The sequence below is a fragment of the Terrapene carolina genome, unplaced genomic scaffold, assembly GCF_002925995.2.
Source record: "Terrapene carolina triunguis isolate 2854851 unplaced genomic scaffold, T_m_triunguis-2.0 Scaffold310, whole genome shotgun sequence".
Taxonomy (NCBI): Eukaryota; Metazoa; Chordata; order Testudines; family Emydidae; genus Terrapene; species Terrapene triunguis.
Window position 1 is genome coordinate 3745943 of NW_020664661.1, and position 16084 is coordinate 3762026.

Below are 16084 nucleotides of genomic sequence, written 5' to 3' on the forward strand. Positions count from 1 at the left end.
TATAATACCTAGGGGTACAGGTATAGGGCATTCTACTCTACTAGAGTAAGCTGCACCTCTCCATCCACACTGCTATTTTTACCCATGCTAGCTGGGTGTGCAAGCGTCCGTACGCTACACACCACCACAAGTGTAGATGTACTTAAAGTGCTTCTGCCCCCAGCACTCTAATATAGTAGCACCTGCTGTCAAGGGAAGGAGACCCTCACCCAGAAGACAAATAGCAACAAAAAGGGAGAAATAAACCAACAAAAGAAAAGTCCTGGGGTAGGATGGACAGAGTGCGTTCTCGCTCTCTCCAGAGAGTGGGCATCAGAATGGTGTGGAGAATGCACTGAAGTGGGATGTTAAATGACACACACTTGGCACAGCATACAAATACATACCAGGCAGGAAATGTGTACTTACTGCCATAGAATCAAACCTGCCACGCACCTCACCAATGCAGGGGTTCCAGCACAAGATCCGGTTGTCTTTGGCACTACTGAGAAGGAGCTCAGGGTCAGCCTGGCACCAAGAGATAGAAAGGACTCCCCTGAAACAGACCAGACATAACAGTCACTCCATGAAAGCAAGAAGGTCCCACTCCCTATTCCAGTCACACTGTAGCAGCTTATGTGGACACTTTATCACAGCAGTAGCATTCTAGATCACTTCTCTGCCTCAGTCAGACTAGAATAAAACTCAGACATCTCTGCTCCTCAGTTCAAAAGCCAGACAGCCTGACCCTGAAAGATGGGAATCCTCCGAGAGGCAAAGCAACAGCCAGGCTCCTACCTCGTGTGACCCTCCAGCTGGCTCAAAGGAGAGGTGGCAAAGCGTAGGTCCCATATCTGGATCACCGGCATGCGGTCGTCCTCAGAGGAAAGGACCAGCTGGGTAGCAACTTCTGGGTGCCAGGCCATTCCCGAGCAGTGCATCTGGAGACACAACAGCATAGGCTGACAACACTGCAGAGATGACTGGCAACAAATGAAGGCCTGGTTTACACTAATCAGTTAGGTCAACGTAAGGCAGCTCACCTCGACCTAATTATGTCAGTGTCCACACTACAGCCTTGTTCCACTCATATAAGTGCCCTACTACAACGACATAACTCCATCTCCACAAGAGGCGTAGCGCTTATGTTGGTGTATTTAGGGCGATGCAGTGTCTGTGTAGGCTGTTAACTGTCTTGTCAATTTCAGGGCTCCGCTGGAGCTGTGAAATTGACAAGAAAGCCCAGCGCCTGGGTCCCCAACCAGGCTGCTGCCAGGTCTCTGCTCCAAGCCAGGCTGCCACCCAGGCTCCTGGCTTGGGCTGCTGCCTGGGGTCCTGGCTCCATGCTCCTGGCTGGGAGCCTGGCTGCCGCCCCCCGCCCCCATTCCCCTCTGAGAGCACGGCAACCGACCGGACTCCGGGCGTGGATCTCCCCGCTGGAGGCGAGAAGCCCAGAGAGCAGCTGGGATCCCAGAGGGTGAGCTGCGTGGAGCTGGCCTCCAATACTGCCCCCTCTTCAGTTGGTGAGAGTGCTCCTGGTGAGGACGCACATCGCCAACAAAAGGATGGTAGTGTGTAAGTTGATCTAACATAGGTCAATTTAAGATTGTACTGTAGACATGCCCTCAGTGACCCAGAGACATAACACTTAGTACTTAACTCTCCAGAGCACTAGAGACCAGCTAAGTTTCATAACACCCCCATGTGGAAGGTAAACATTGGTGCACCAATTACACAGATGGGGGAAACTAAGCAGACAGATGTAGGGGCTGGCTCAGGGCCACACAGGAAATCAGTAGCAGAGCCAGGATTAAAACTCACAAGTACCCTGATCTGTCCACTACACAACACTCCTCTGAGGAACAAGCCAGAATTCCAGGGCAAGTGCACCCTAGGCAAAGGGATAGCAAAGGGTCTCATTTCTCACTTGGTTAGCGTGCAGGGACTTTTTCTTTTCTTTCACCAGCCATGGAGCTTCTAACGCAATCCTTGCCCAAGGAACAGTTTTCCCCATCTGCCTTGGAGATGGAGAACCCAGACTTGCCTCTGTAGCACACATCTCACCCCGGCAAGGTCACATATTCACCTCACTGCTGGCCCAGACACACAAGAATCTGGCTTTCCCCTCCCCAGAGAAACATTTGTAACAGCAATGGGACATATGGAAACATCAGACATTTGGCTGCAGCTCCTCTGCTCTCTGACAGATTGGTGCCTTTATTTCTTTCCTTCGCTGCTTTAACGTGAACCTGGTGCTAGTGGAAGGTGCAGATTCCCAGCCCAGGAGAGTGCTGCCCTGTGTTCACCCCATGTACAGCACAGCAACAGCGTCAGTTCCCCACACACCTCCCACATGCCTGTGCACCTCAAAACTGATCTGGAGGGAGCACGCTAAGGAGCAGGCAGGTAGTTTGTTCCCATGGCCCATTTGATCCTTGGCTTCTCTCCTCAGCGTGGTAAGAGGGACAAACAACAGGACACTCCAGGCCACCGTAGTGGCACAGAATCCCTAAGATGTAAGAATGTCCTGGCCAGGCTCTCTTGCACACCAGATGCCCCGCACAAAGGTGCCTCCCATGGGAGGGGTGGGTACTGCAGAGTCATCCCTGCCATTTGCACAGAAGGCCTCTTGCTCCGGGGCTATTCCCCCAGGGTCCCATGAAGCTGCCTTACAACCCCTTTGCACTGGTGGGCTGTAGGACAACAGAGTCCAGCCCTGGGAGGCAGCCCACAGTCCTTCCCCCACTCACTCTGTTGCTGTGGTCGCCGATTTTGATGATGGGCTCGTTCTTCCTGAGGTCCCACACGACGGCCTTCCCACTGGGGTGAGCGGAGGACAGGATGTGCTGCACCTGACGATTCCAGGACACTGCGCTGATGTCTTCCTGAGGCTGACGTGGTAAGAGAAGCCACAGATTCATTATACCCGTGCGGGGGAACGCCAGCACTGGGTCCCCATCACTGGCTTGTCTCAGAGTGCACTAAGGGCTCAAACGCATTCCCAGAGGATCTATAAATTCTGTGCCACAATCACTGATAGACTGAGTTGCTGATCAGGTAGGAAACTTCAGCAACACCGACGGCAACCAGCTAGGGCCGGGGAAACCTTTAGGTGGAGAACACTATGGAAAACGCCATTCTGGATGGGAACATCCCCTAGGAAAGGCCATGAAGTTTAGGAAGCATATACTGAATTCCAGGCCACAGTCTGTATCAGCCACGTGCGTCACGAACCATTGCCAGTGTGAAGCAACGCAATCAGACAGGGCTGAACGGCTCAGCAGCCTGGGATATATGGAGATTAGGCTGCAGACTAGAGACCTCAGTGAGAGAACACACATGGGAAGAGGACGTGTTGCAGCATCTCAGGAGTGCACAGAATCAAGGGCTAAATCCCCTCGCCCTATCATAATGCAGGAGGCAGGCAAGGAGGGTGTTCTGTCCCAGGAGAGGCTCAGCAGTCTTTTCACTGAGTGAACGACAGCTGATTGTGTTGCTCACAAGGGGGGAGCTCACTCGTAAATCACTATTGGAAAGGGCTGCTTCCCCTTTAAAGCCAAGGGACACCATCCTGGAGTGACAGACTAGTGCCCCGCCCCGCCCCCCCCTCCCCCGATCACTCATTGGCTGCGCTGTGGTATTACGTTAATTGAAGCCTCTAGTATCTCACAAGATCGCTAGCAGATCCCTTATTTTCCCAGAAAGGCCTGATAAGGGTATTACAGAGAGCCCGACCCACTCAGCTAGAGAATGTAACACACTGGTTGGTTATCTTGTTCAAATCCACCTAGTGCAAAGTCTCCATCCCAGCCCAGCAGCGCACCCGCCAACACTGCACAACCCCCGCCACATGGACCACCTCTGCCATCTCCTGGAAAAGAGGCCCGCTCTTAGGTTCTGATCTATTTCCCCAGCAACTGATTGGGTCAGTTCCATGCCCCACCTATCAGATGGATCCCAGGCTGTTACTGGAGTGGATCACTCCCCCCTCCCTCCAGTCCCAAGTATCTGTCCAGGGACGCAGCACTTCTAGTGAGCAAGGACCCTGACCACAGAGAAGCCCCTTTACCTGAGATTTAGCCCCTGGCGTCATTGGCACGCTGAAGTTATTCAAGTCCCAGATGTAAATTTCAGAGTCATTGGCCCCAGAGGCCAGGAGGTTACACTGCAGGAAAAGCAAAAGCACGGTTATCTCTCTGCTCAGGGCATCCATGGGGGAAGAGAACGGACTTCCTCAGACTAACCACAATCAAAGAAAACAACAAAACGATAGGAGGTGTGAGCTACGTGGAATACATCACTGGTACGGCCCAGCACAGAATGCACCCCTGCTGGGGCGGGTGCCCACAGTACAAAGGGGAAGGGAGACGGAACCCCAAGTGGACCTCAGGGACTGGGGTGAGGGAGGAGAAGAGTACTGCAATTATTTTATATCTCTGGCACCTGCTACCCCAATGCATCCTAAAATACTGAGCAGATTGACCACAAACAGGGATCTCTGAAACGCAGCCATCTATAAGGCGGGAAAAGGCAGCTATTTAATAGTGCACAGTGACAACAGGTTGGGGTTAGAAATGACGCCTGTACTCCACTGGGTCTGCAGGGGGAGTGTTGGGGAGCAGAGAGGAATTATCCAGGTTATGACTAGTCATGGTTGTGGATCACATCTGCTTTTTTTTGCCTAGTAAGCTGCATGTTCAGAACACGTGTACAGCCTGACTCCCCCGGCACACCCTGCCAAGGGGCAGAATGCCACAGCTTCCCAGTCCCACTAAACACAGCTCGACGGCCGAGAGCCGAAGGCATTCCAAGCTCCGTCCAGGAAGGTGCAGAGCCTCCACAAGGGCTGCGGCAAGCCCTGAATTGGCATCTAGGGCTCTGTGACCATCAGACGCCCCAGCATTCAGACAACGATGATTTTTTGTCTTACAATAGTGCCTAGATTCTCCAACTATGACCAAAGCCTCACTGTGCTAGGCACTGTAAAACACATACTAAGAGTGTCCCTACCCCAAAGAACTAACTGTAGCTAGACAAGACAAAGGGAGTATTAGTACTTCATCACAGAGATGACAGGGACTCCGTAGCACTGAACCTAGATCTCTTGAGTCCCAACTGAGTGCCCCTTCTTTGCTCCAGTTTACAGGCTGTCCACTCAAGACTTAATCCTGCTGAACATGGGAGCTAGTCAGTGTGGAAGCCAGGATGGCTGTGCAAGGTCATGGTAGAAGACAGCTGTAACATTTCACTGGCTGTGCACCTGGAAAGGATTAAAGTCAAGAGCTCGAACGGGGCCAGTGTGCTTCTCCCGCCGTCCGATCACAGACTCTGTCCCTGACGTCAGAATCTGGGTTGCACTGAACAGCGTTAGCACTCCATTATCCCCTCCACCAGCAATCACCCCGGAGGAATCAGACGACCCGTTTCCAAAGCTGCCCCAGATCAGCTTGTGAAACCTAAGGAGAGAAAAGAAACCTGGCCAGAGTAAAGTCAGGGCAGAGCAACAGCACCTGACACGAGTCAGTTCATGCTAACTCGCGCACAGACACCTTTGCTAAGAATCCCAGCACCAGGGGACGTCGCTCCCGGCCCACACCCATCAAACATCCCATCTCCCTCCATCTCAAAGGGCAACTCCCTTTCTCAGAGGGCAATGGGTCCTCATCACCCAAGAGCTGTGCCTCCCCCAAACACCTTCGAAGGTGGAGAATTGCAAAGGTCAGCCCAGTATGAGCACAGCTACATTAGGGAGTTTTAAACACCCAGTTTAAATACACTGCCCTGCCTGGATGTGGGAATCAGAAGGTGAAATTCTCTGGCCTGTGTTATACAGGAGGTCAGATTAGAGGGTCATAATTGCTCCTTGTGGCCTTGAAATCTGTGAAAATGGTGACACACATCCTGGGTGGAAACCAGGGTATGTTGCACCATTGCAAACTCTGCTTTATACCAGTGGAGTGCATCTACACTGGGCGTCTGCACTGCTGTAGCTCTGTGGTGTAAATATCCCTGAACCCGAGGACTCTACCTCCTATTAATAAATTGCCTGGTGAATAGGTTCACCATTAGCCCCTCCATGCCCAGTTTCACTACTCCATCTCATGGCCTTTTAATTTCATATCCTCATCAAGATATTACATGGGACGTGGGCCAATAGTCACCATTCACCCACCCACCCACCCCTAACTACCCTATGGCACCTTCAGATTTCCCCACTGTTCAATGTGGATGTACCAAGGTCCTCCATCTGAACAGATGAGTTGCCCAACTCTTTCCACCTTGCCAAGCTGTGCAACGAGCACGCATTGGAGGACGGGTCCTGGGCAGGATTCTTTCCAGGCCCTGACATGTGATCAGCTTAACCCTGAAGATTTGAACTCACTCCCCTCTACCCTCCCTCCCCCCATCTCACCCTGCATTGGTCATTACTCAGATCCAGCCATTGTACCAACATGTTAGCAGGAAGCGCCAGTACCTGTTGGAAGCAGGAAGGATTCCTCTGCACTTCATGTCCAGGGAAGGGTCCCTGAAGTCAATCTCAAAGATTTCCAGGGTGGCATTTGTACTGAAGGAGGCATCCAGCTGCTGAGCAGATGTTCCTAGGCAAAGGTACATGGAGAGGGGACAGGTGAGGCTTTTGCACAGCAAAATAAGCCAATTCTTTAAACACGGTCAGTAGTACCCTGTGTGAGCGTTCTGCCTGCATGTACAGCTCAGAGAGCCACATGTTAAGACACAGGCTTTAAAAAGAGATCAGATCTTCCTCAAGAAATTCTGATCCTGAGAATTTTAATTAAATGTCCCTTTCCCTTTGAACAACAGAAATAAAGTCCCCGTGCCCTCTCCCTCAATACTTCCACCCTCGCCCCACAAAGGCCCTGTCTTCAATACTAATGCAGCTATTTCAGTGACCCTGGTTACAATTATGGTTCCAATTTGTATTGTAGACTGAACCTTAATTGTGTTCATAAAGTCTTGGTCAGACCTTCCAGATCTAATTCACATCAGAGGTTCTTTAACTGGGGCTTCTCAAGCATTTGCTGATGGTCCATGGAGAGTTGGCTGCTAATGTGGTGCTGGTTCTCTTCCTTGTTTCTGGCTGCTACATTAAAATAAAAGCAGCTAAAGATACATTGAGTAATTTCCTAAAGTAGCTTTCCCATGCAAGCAAGTGTTGTAGTTACCACAGGGATGTTATTCCATTGCCGATGGGAAAGGAGGTGCACAGGAGACATACCCTATCAAAACGTGATCCAAACTTTGAAATTGTGCAGCTCCTGATCTAGAGGGACTGCAGCCAGTGCTTCTGGGCTGACTATGGATGTAGCCTTGTTACAAAACACCATTAAGGATCAGTCTAGATTGCAAATTGGAACCATACTTATAATCAACTGCACTTTAGCTAGTTGCCCGGACATGCTTGTGTCTGTAGTGTAGAGAGGCCCTGATAGCCAGAACTGAAGAAAGTTTGTGAGAGTGAATAGGCAAAAAGTAAGACAAGATGGGAGCCCAGAACTGCCCTAGACAGGAGACACAGCTTGCTTGTTGTCACACTGTAGTAATGTCAGGTCATCAGCTCCTCATTTACACTAGCCTGTACCGCTGCCAATCCAAGGAATTTGCAAACTCTGCAAATCCGATATGAAAGGGACATTGCTAAGTGTTTAAATAAAACCTAAAGTTTGGGGACTGAACAATGCAAATAGAAACAGCTTGGAATTCCATTGCTAATAACTTCATATTGATTGTTCACTCTGCAGTGTTGGGAACCCAAAAGCAATAGCATCTGAAGACCAGGAAGTGAAACTGACCATACTGAAAGAGAACATTAGTCTGTGGTCCAGAGTTCAAACTGAGTGAAGTGAGAAGAAATACATGGTGAAAAGCAAGCGCCTGATTTGTAAGGTCCTATCATGTTGAATAATTGGAGGTGTTTATATAGTCAAATAAAGCGCAGAGTCGTTTTAAAATATGTGGCACTAAATTTTTAAAAAGTGATCAGTTGTCCAAATTTATACATAAGAACGGCCATACTGGGTCAGACTAATGGACCATCTAGCCCAGTATTCTGTCTTCGGACAGTGGCCAATGCCAGGTGCCTTTACGCTTTACACGGGCTTGTTTAGACGTTAGATTAGAAAGGTCTGAGAATTTACCCTCTGAAAAGCAGTCTCCTTCAAGGTCTCAAGCTGGGCACCCAAAAGTCACTAATCACTTTTTAAAAAAAAAAAATAGGTCCTGATATTTATCTTGCCAGTATCACTTTAAATTCAAGTGGTTCTTGACGGAATATAAGATGGTCCTGTCTCTGTGCAATGCACATAATGGATGGTTACACCACCTGTGTGGCTCAGTTTCATTCTCACGTGAATCCCCTGGCTAGGGGGAGCTGTACCTGTTGCTAGGTAGATGGGGTGATTGCTTGCTGGACTCCACACCTGAACAGCTGTTCGCTCAATTTCCTTTAGCTTCATTTTCTGGACTCTAGAAGAGATTTATACCGGGGTTAGCACAGTCTTGCAATGTCAGTATGGAAATTCACCAACCCAGCCACAAAAATCTACTTGCCTACCTGTAAAATGATAAAATAAATCCTGATGGGTGAATAGCATTTAGCAGGGCTGAGTTGGGGTGTTTGGGAATTCATTAAAAACCCCAAATTAACCCAGGTTCCAGTATGTGACTCTACTTTGTGGCTTGAGCTCTTCCCATACTCTCATTATAGAGGACCCTCAGTTACAGGAAAGGGGTCTAAATTACATATTTAAGTCTTCAGTCTGGGTTTGGTTTCATTTAGCTACAGAAGGGCATTCAAGCTAAGCTACTCACAGGGTTGTAAGCTCACTGAACATACTGATGCCAGTACATACACAGAGAAAATGAGCAGGGAAAAGTCAAAACTCAAAAGAGATGTGGTAACACAGAACAAGGGAAACTGCTACATTATCTGATTTAGCTAATGCACGTTATTCTCACTCCCATATCATTCAAAGGCCCAAAAGGAAACTCACTTGGAATTCTGCTTCAGTTTGTGAACAGTGAAATAAGTGGTCTAGTGGTTCAAAATCATGAAGTGCTGAGTTCTATTCCCATTCTGACAATGACTCCCCCAGCGACCCCAGGCAATTCATGCAGTGTTTCAGTACAGGAGTTGCCTCTGCTTGCAAAATGGGAAAAGAGCTTCCCTAATTCCTGGGAAATGGGATTAGACACTATTGCAATACGCATAACACAGTAATATTCCAAACTCACCCGTAGTCCACTGGCTATTGGAACACAGTTAGGACTGAGCTTTAGGCCTCTAGAATCTGATCTGCGTTACAAGTTTCTATTTAATAGACACAGTAACACTCATTAGCATAGGCCAGACATAGGAAGTATCTGCATTTGATAGTTTGCCCTTTCTATGCAGGAATTGGAATTGTTATTCCTAGCACAGTTCTCTGACATGGATGCGTTCTCTGATTTCAGGGGGCCAACCCCAAAGGCCAGTCAAAGTGTATTCGACATCAGATTTGAAACCGCTTCCAGCCTTAATTTAGCCTACATGTAACCAGGGCCACTGATTAGCTGAAGTGTGTGCAGAGGGGGAGTCTGGTAGGCATTCCCAGTGTACCTGGAGCTAGCAAGCGGTAGGTCTGACACCCTTCTTGTCCCTCTCCCCGACCAAAGGCCTTCCCCTCTCATTACAGGGCAGGCCGCTTGATCAGAATTTCTTTAATGCTGTTAGTGTTAATCTGTTGTGGAATCTACTGAAGCTCATGTTACCTGCTGCCATTCTCATGCTAAGCTCACCCTAATTTATCAGAGGCCCAGGGGGATCTGAACAGAGGCTATATAGCACAGATCACATGATCATTTCCCTAGGCATCCTAGGACTCTGGGGTGGAAAGATTCTCCTTCAGCAGCAGCAGGCAAAGCAGCTCATGGAAGACTGAGAGCTATATGTTTGTTCTCATGCCCTAAAGTGCATGCTCTGCTCCCTTCCCTTGTGGGCTTTATCAGACTCTCTGTCAGGCACCTATCTCTGGCACAGCTTCAGAAAAACCCTCATGGTCAGCTCCCCATACTAGTCATGGGGAGTGAAACTGACAGATCAGTTTTGCCTACTTCTGGCACATGAGGGAGAGGGAAGCAGCAGGCACTTGCTGGAGGCAGGTAGAGTTGCCAACGCCGCCAGTACGCTGAGCACTTGTGGACCACACTGATGTTAGAGATTGGGACAGCAGCTGCGGGCTTCTTTGAAGCTTCCTTACCTGGCTCCCTGCTGTCTCCTGCTTCCTCAGTGCAATCAACACAGGAGCAAACTGTACACATGGGGCTCCCTGTCTCTTGCCTAGTAAAGGAGCAACAGCCCCTTTAGTGACCAAGAAAAACCACCCCAAAGCAGCCAGGAGGCCTCTTCCCTCCAAACTAGATCACTGGAATATGGGGAAGGGAACAGCAATCATCAGGCGAGAGAAGAAAAGGGCTGTGGGCCACCATCAGGGAAGCAGCTGGGGTGAGTGGCACTTGGATAACATTTTTCAAGGTCTTCCCTGCCCCGTGTTGATTGCTGTTGCCTGGAATTTAACAGGCAAAAAACAAAGAAAGCCCCTGCTAGGAGGGGCTTACAATCTAAATTAGAGCAATGAAGTGCAAATAAACTATAAAAGACTCTATTGTCTTGAGCCTGGCCAGGGTGGACATCACATGTACCCCAGAGTATGTCATGGGAAGGTCTTGCATCCAAGTTCCCTAGAGACTGCACCCAATACCTAGGACAGTCACTAGTCCCAACCCTGCTGATCTCAGCTACCTCAGCAGGACACAGCACACCGAAGAGTGCATTGGTTAGCCTGACTCTATATTGGCAATGCTGCTGCAAAGATCATTATCCTATGTCATTCCTCTCCGTGAATCCTCCAGTGGCTCCCCCTTCTGCAGGGCAGCAAACGTAAGCTGCTGACATTCACTTTCAAGGCCCTTCACCGTCAATCCCTACCCTGCCTATCAGCTCTCATTCGCTACCGAGTTGTTGGTGTTCGCCTTCGATCGGTCCCTGATGCCAGTATCCATTGCCCACTTGTTACATTTTCAGAAAACCTTTGTGCTTTCTCTCCCGCTGTCCCCATGCTTGGGAGGTTCGCTGCATAAACAGCCACAAAACCAATGCGTAATCCAACTTCAGATCCCTCCTCAGAACGCTCCTTTGCCATGATGCCTACAAAACACTTGACCCAAGATGCTGGTCAGTGTTCTCACGGTTTACTTGTACTCCCCCATCTGTCTGTATCCACCTGTTAGCTCTTGTGTTATACTTGGATATCAACTCCTTGAGGCAAGGACCGTTCTGTGTTTATATAGATTGCAAAATGAAGTCCACATCTGGACTCCTAGATGCTACGGTAACATAAGTAATAATAACGGAGAGTGTGTCACTTGGACTAGTCAGATATTAGCAATACTAAGAGAGAGACCCTGGATCGCATTGTTGAAGAGGCTGCCAATTCAGAGCATGGGCATCCCTGGTTCTTAGGCCAGTGGAGTAGTTATGCTACCACATTTGGTGTCAGCAGAACAAAGGAAGGCCCAAATAAAGTGGATTAGAGTGATCCAGCCAAGAGGTTACAATCTCACAGGCCTTCCAGGCACCTTCCATTTACTTTGGCTGAGAGATCGATTCAATTCAATTGAACTGGCACTGGGGGCCTTTTGAGGACAATAGTGTCTCACTCCGCAATAGGAGGGGTTTTCAGGACACCAATCTACTGTCTCAGCCTTGAAGGCAAAACTGCAGCTCTGAGCTCTACACTGATAGACAAGATCAAGGATAGTCAGTTACCAAGAGCCTTCAGAATTTCATGGTGTTTCTGCACATTGTTTCTCTCTCTGTCCAGGACAGGATTAATGACCCTCAAAGTAAGGAAACAGTCTTCTAGCAACCTCTTCTGGCTGCTGTAAGAAGAGCCAGAGAGCTGTGAAGTGATTAAATCATCAGGATTCACAGGGAGAGTGCATCATCTGGCATTCTATCTAGATTCTAGAAGTAACATCTCAGGTCATTGAGAAAGTTCAGGTTTCTCTCAAGAGCTCTTTCATTAGTCATACCAATTCCTACACTATCTGCAGGAGGGGAGCAGTTGACAGATCCCAGGTAGTGCCAAGTCTCAGCCACTATTGACAGAGTCTCAGCACTCCCAGAAGCCTCTCTTAGCCACGATCTGTTGCCAAGTGTCCTTAAGGAAGGAAACAGTACTCTGGCAATGGGGGACGCTAGGTCTAGCAGGTCAGACAAGTCCCTTCCACCAGGGACATGAGGGAAGAGAAGGTATTGTATTGATACCCAGCTGTCAAAATTAAAACATTCTCTCTCATCTTCTCAACGGTTGATGGATCATACAGACACTACTGAAGGAGGCAGCAATCGGTCATCTACACAGGAAACACAGGTGCCCAGCTACAGTAGTGATGGAGGCATTATAAATAGCTACAACTTATACTGTAGTAACAGCAACAAGAACCCCACAATTGGCCTGATAACAGCATTCCCAATCCCCCTTTAATAAGCTCAACTCCCTCTTTTACAATCCCAACCTGAAATCCCTTCCTACAGACCTCCCCACCCAACCCAAATCTCAAAACTTCCTCAGGGAATAAACAATATCTAGCTCTTATATAGTACTTTTTGTCTTTAGATCTCTAAGCGCTTTACTACAGAGGTCAGTACCCTTAGCTCAATGTTACGGAAGGGAAAAGGAGGCACAGAGAGGGAAGCCAACGGCAGAACTGGAAATTAAGCCCAGGTCTCCTGAGTGCTAGTCCAGTGCCACATGCACTAGGTTATACTTAGGGCTTCTGTTTTTCTGGGCTTATTAATTTCATGTTTCAGAATTTATTTTTAGCAATTTTTGACTTCCAGATAGATGTCAAAAAAATCAGGGTTTTCTGGAGCTCTCTCTTTGTACATACACATAATACTGTTTCAAACTGCACTGCACAGTGCACTAGGGAACCTTTAGTGTGCACCAGGGACCTATTAATGTGCAATTATTGCACTTCAGAAATCACACCCTTGCAGTCCACATTACAGCTCTGTGTAGACAAGTGCTTAGCTACAAACCAGGGAGCATCGCCTGTATAAACAAGCTGCACTGGGAAACTGCATTGGAAATGAATTGAGTAATCATTTCCAGTGCTGACTGGATAAACACAGATTTTTTTTTAATCGTGGGTGTTTTATTGGCGCTTATCAGTTAAAACCTAAAATCAGAAGCCCTAGCTATACTACACGTTCCTCCATTCAGATTCCCTTATCTCCCTCTCCCCTGATTCTCACTGTCCTAGACTGAGCCTATTCTAATAAATAAAAGTAAACATCAGGCAGTAGGACCGCAGAGGGGAGACACTGGGACGGCTCTAATCCCAGTTGCAAAGCCACTGCCGCTTGCAATGAGGGTTTTTTTGGAAGGCAGGACTCAGTATAACACACTGCAACCTACAAAGGGACTTCCTACCTTCCCTCAAGAATACAGAGCTAATACTGTACACACAATGGACGGCTCCTGGGACACAGGAAACTGGATCACAATCCCTGCTCTGCCACTCACTTCCCACGTACCCTTACACAATCTCACAAAGAAAAACCACACTCCTATTCCTCCACCCTTTACCTGTGTCGCCTGGCGACTCTAAGCTCCGTGGTGCAGGGACTGTCTCTCGCTATGTGTCCGTACAGCACCGAGCGCGGCTGGGCCTCTGGGTGCTACTGTAATACAGAGAACTACTGAAACTCTCAAGCCGGAGGGGCTCAGAGGGCCGCAGAAATCGCCACTAGCAGACAACTGTGCGACGACCCACGCGTGAAACCAGCCCGCAGGTAGGGGCCCAGAGCGCCCACACCACAGATCTCCAGCCCGTCCGTGGGGCGGCAGCACTCAGACCCCCTGGCAATCTCGTGTCTGGCGGGCGCGGCGCAGCCTCTCCGCGTGAGCGGGGAGCGGAGCGCTGTGGGGGCAGTCGGGGGCACGGGACTGGAGAGCTCGGGGCGGGCTCCCTGTCAGTGGTCGCGCCAGGGCTAGGCCCGCGCCTGCGTGGGGGGAATCGGCGGGCGGGGGCCGGGCCTGGGTGGGAAGAGCCTGTGCCGGGGTCAGAGCTGGGGGTAGGAGGGGCCGGCGGAGCGGCCCTTACCGGCTCCGGTACCTTCCCTACCGCGACTCCTGACCCAGCCCGGCCGAGACTCCCTGCTCAGACAGCGAGCGGAGCCTGCACTATGGTGGCCGCCAACAGCCCGAACAGCTCCGCCCGCAAAGCGTCTCCTGCCTATCAGTGTATGTGTGACTCCTCCCCTCAGACACACACTAACCCCGCCCCGAACAGAGGCATCAAACCCCTCGCCCCCGTATCTACCACGTAGGGCCAAAGTCAAGACCCGGCCCACCCGCCCTGCCCTGGAGCATCAACCCCCAGGGCCTAAGGATTCCAACTTTCTAATTGTACAAAAGGAAACACCCCTACCCCGCCCCTTCCCTGAGGCCCCGCCCCCACTTGCTCCCTCTCCTCCCCCACCCCACCCCACCCACATGTACATTAACCCACTGCTCCCTGTTGTATTCCACTGGGGCATTCAATTACTGTGCGGAGAGGGACACCCAGGGCTTTAGCCGCATATTGGTATGCCTGTATGTTTCAGCTGTTCCTTGCACCCCAAACTATCCCTCTATGTGCTTCCTCAAAGACCCCCACTGTATATGACACTTCCAGTGAGATACTAACCCTCCCATCCTTACCGTTCCACCCCATTGGGGCATTAGCTGCCAATGCCTCCTGGATACGAGGCATAAACCCATATCCACTTGCACTGCAGTCACAAGCAGGTAGGGTGACCAGACAGCAAATGTGAAAAATCGGGACAGGGGGTGGGGGGTAATAGGATCCTATATAAGAAAAAGACCCCAAAATCGGGACTGTTCCTATAAAATCAGGACATCGGTCACCCTACAAGCAGGGTATTATCCCCTTTCACTCGTACTACACATATCCTTCTCACTGACAAAGGAAACCTTGGGCTTAACTTTAACAGAGAATCCAGCCCTATTTTATTTGAACTATAATCTCCATAGAGGTTGTAAGCGCTTCAAGAAGGGATGTTCTTCCTGTTTGTAAAGCACCTAGCACCATGAGGACTCAGATCCCCTCTGAGGCCTGTGAGCACTACTGTCATGTTGTTATTAGGGGCCAGAATGCAACACCTTTGCTCACACTAGCAAAATTAACCCAAATAGTAACATTGATCCCAATGGGACTACTGTGGGGATCAGTTACATCTGACAGCATCTAACAGCACAGAAGAGCTGATATCCCAGCACCATTTAGTCAAGTCAGGCTGGACTCAGGCCTGGCGAGCCCTATCTAAGATCATGGACTTAACTTTTACTGTTATAACTTTTGGGGTTTTTAATTTTGTTTTTCAAATAGCTAGGTAATACTTTAGGTAATGTATGACGGTGGTTTAGGAGGCACCTTGGAACCCAAGCCCAGAAACTAGTGAGTTTTGTTATTTTCACTGCCCCTTTTCCTGCATTAGAGCAAACAGAGCTTTTCAGTATCATTCCACTGTATCCATTACAGAACAGGACATAGCTGTGATCCACAGAGCAGGCAAATTTTGTCATTCTGTTCAGTCTTTATCACTGCCCGTAAAAACCTATTTGTATTTTTTCTTAATCTATTAAAATAAAGTGTTTTGTGATATTGCAGCTGGAGTCCATGATCATGTAAAAACTCCTCACCCAAGCAGAAGTGTCCCTTGAAAATACAGGGATGAGAAACCTCTCCTGAAAATGCAGCCTGGGAAAAGTGGTTTTGGTGATTCAGTAACAGAGACCGCAGCCTCAGAGCCAGTGCCAAAACCATGAGGCGATGGAACACAATGCTTAGAGCTTTGCAGTCTTTTGGCTGAGATGCAAAGCCCAGAACACCTTCACTTACATTCAGTGCAAATCTTGTAACTATAAGAGTAGAAAGAACAGGAGTACTTGTGGCACCTTAGAGACTAACAAATTTATTAGAGCATAAGCTTTCGTGGGCTACAACCCACTTCTTCGGATGCATATAGAGTGAAACA

General features: G+C 49.2%; 1 protein-coding gene across 1 annotated transcript in view; it reads right to left on the reverse strand.

The window, feature by feature from the left end:
• SEC31B (SEC31 homolog B, COPII coat complex component) overlaps positions 1 to 14087 on the reverse strand; it is a 39802-nt gene extending 25715 nt beyond the window's left edge. The window contains exons 1-8 of the mRNA XM_029912868.1: positions 13632 to 14087; positions 8375 to 8463; positions 6455 to 6578; positions 5240 to 5435; positions 4049 to 4144; positions 2730 to 2870; positions 778 to 920; positions 436 to 535 (exon numbers count right to left, since the gene is read on the reverse strand). Of these exons, the coding sequence (XP_029768728.1) occupies positions 436 to 535; positions 778 to 920; positions 2730 to 2870; positions 4049 to 4144; positions 5240 to 5435; positions 6455 to 6578; positions 8375 to 8453 (879 nt within the window). The 5' untranslated portion in view covers positions 8454 to 8463; positions 13632 to 14087. The remainder of the gene's footprint in view (positions 1 to 435; positions 536 to 777; positions 921 to 2729; positions 2871 to 4048; positions 4145 to 5239; positions 5436 to 6454; positions 6579 to 8374; positions 8464 to 13631) is intronic.
• Positions 14088 to 16084: the final 1997 nt, after the last annotated feature.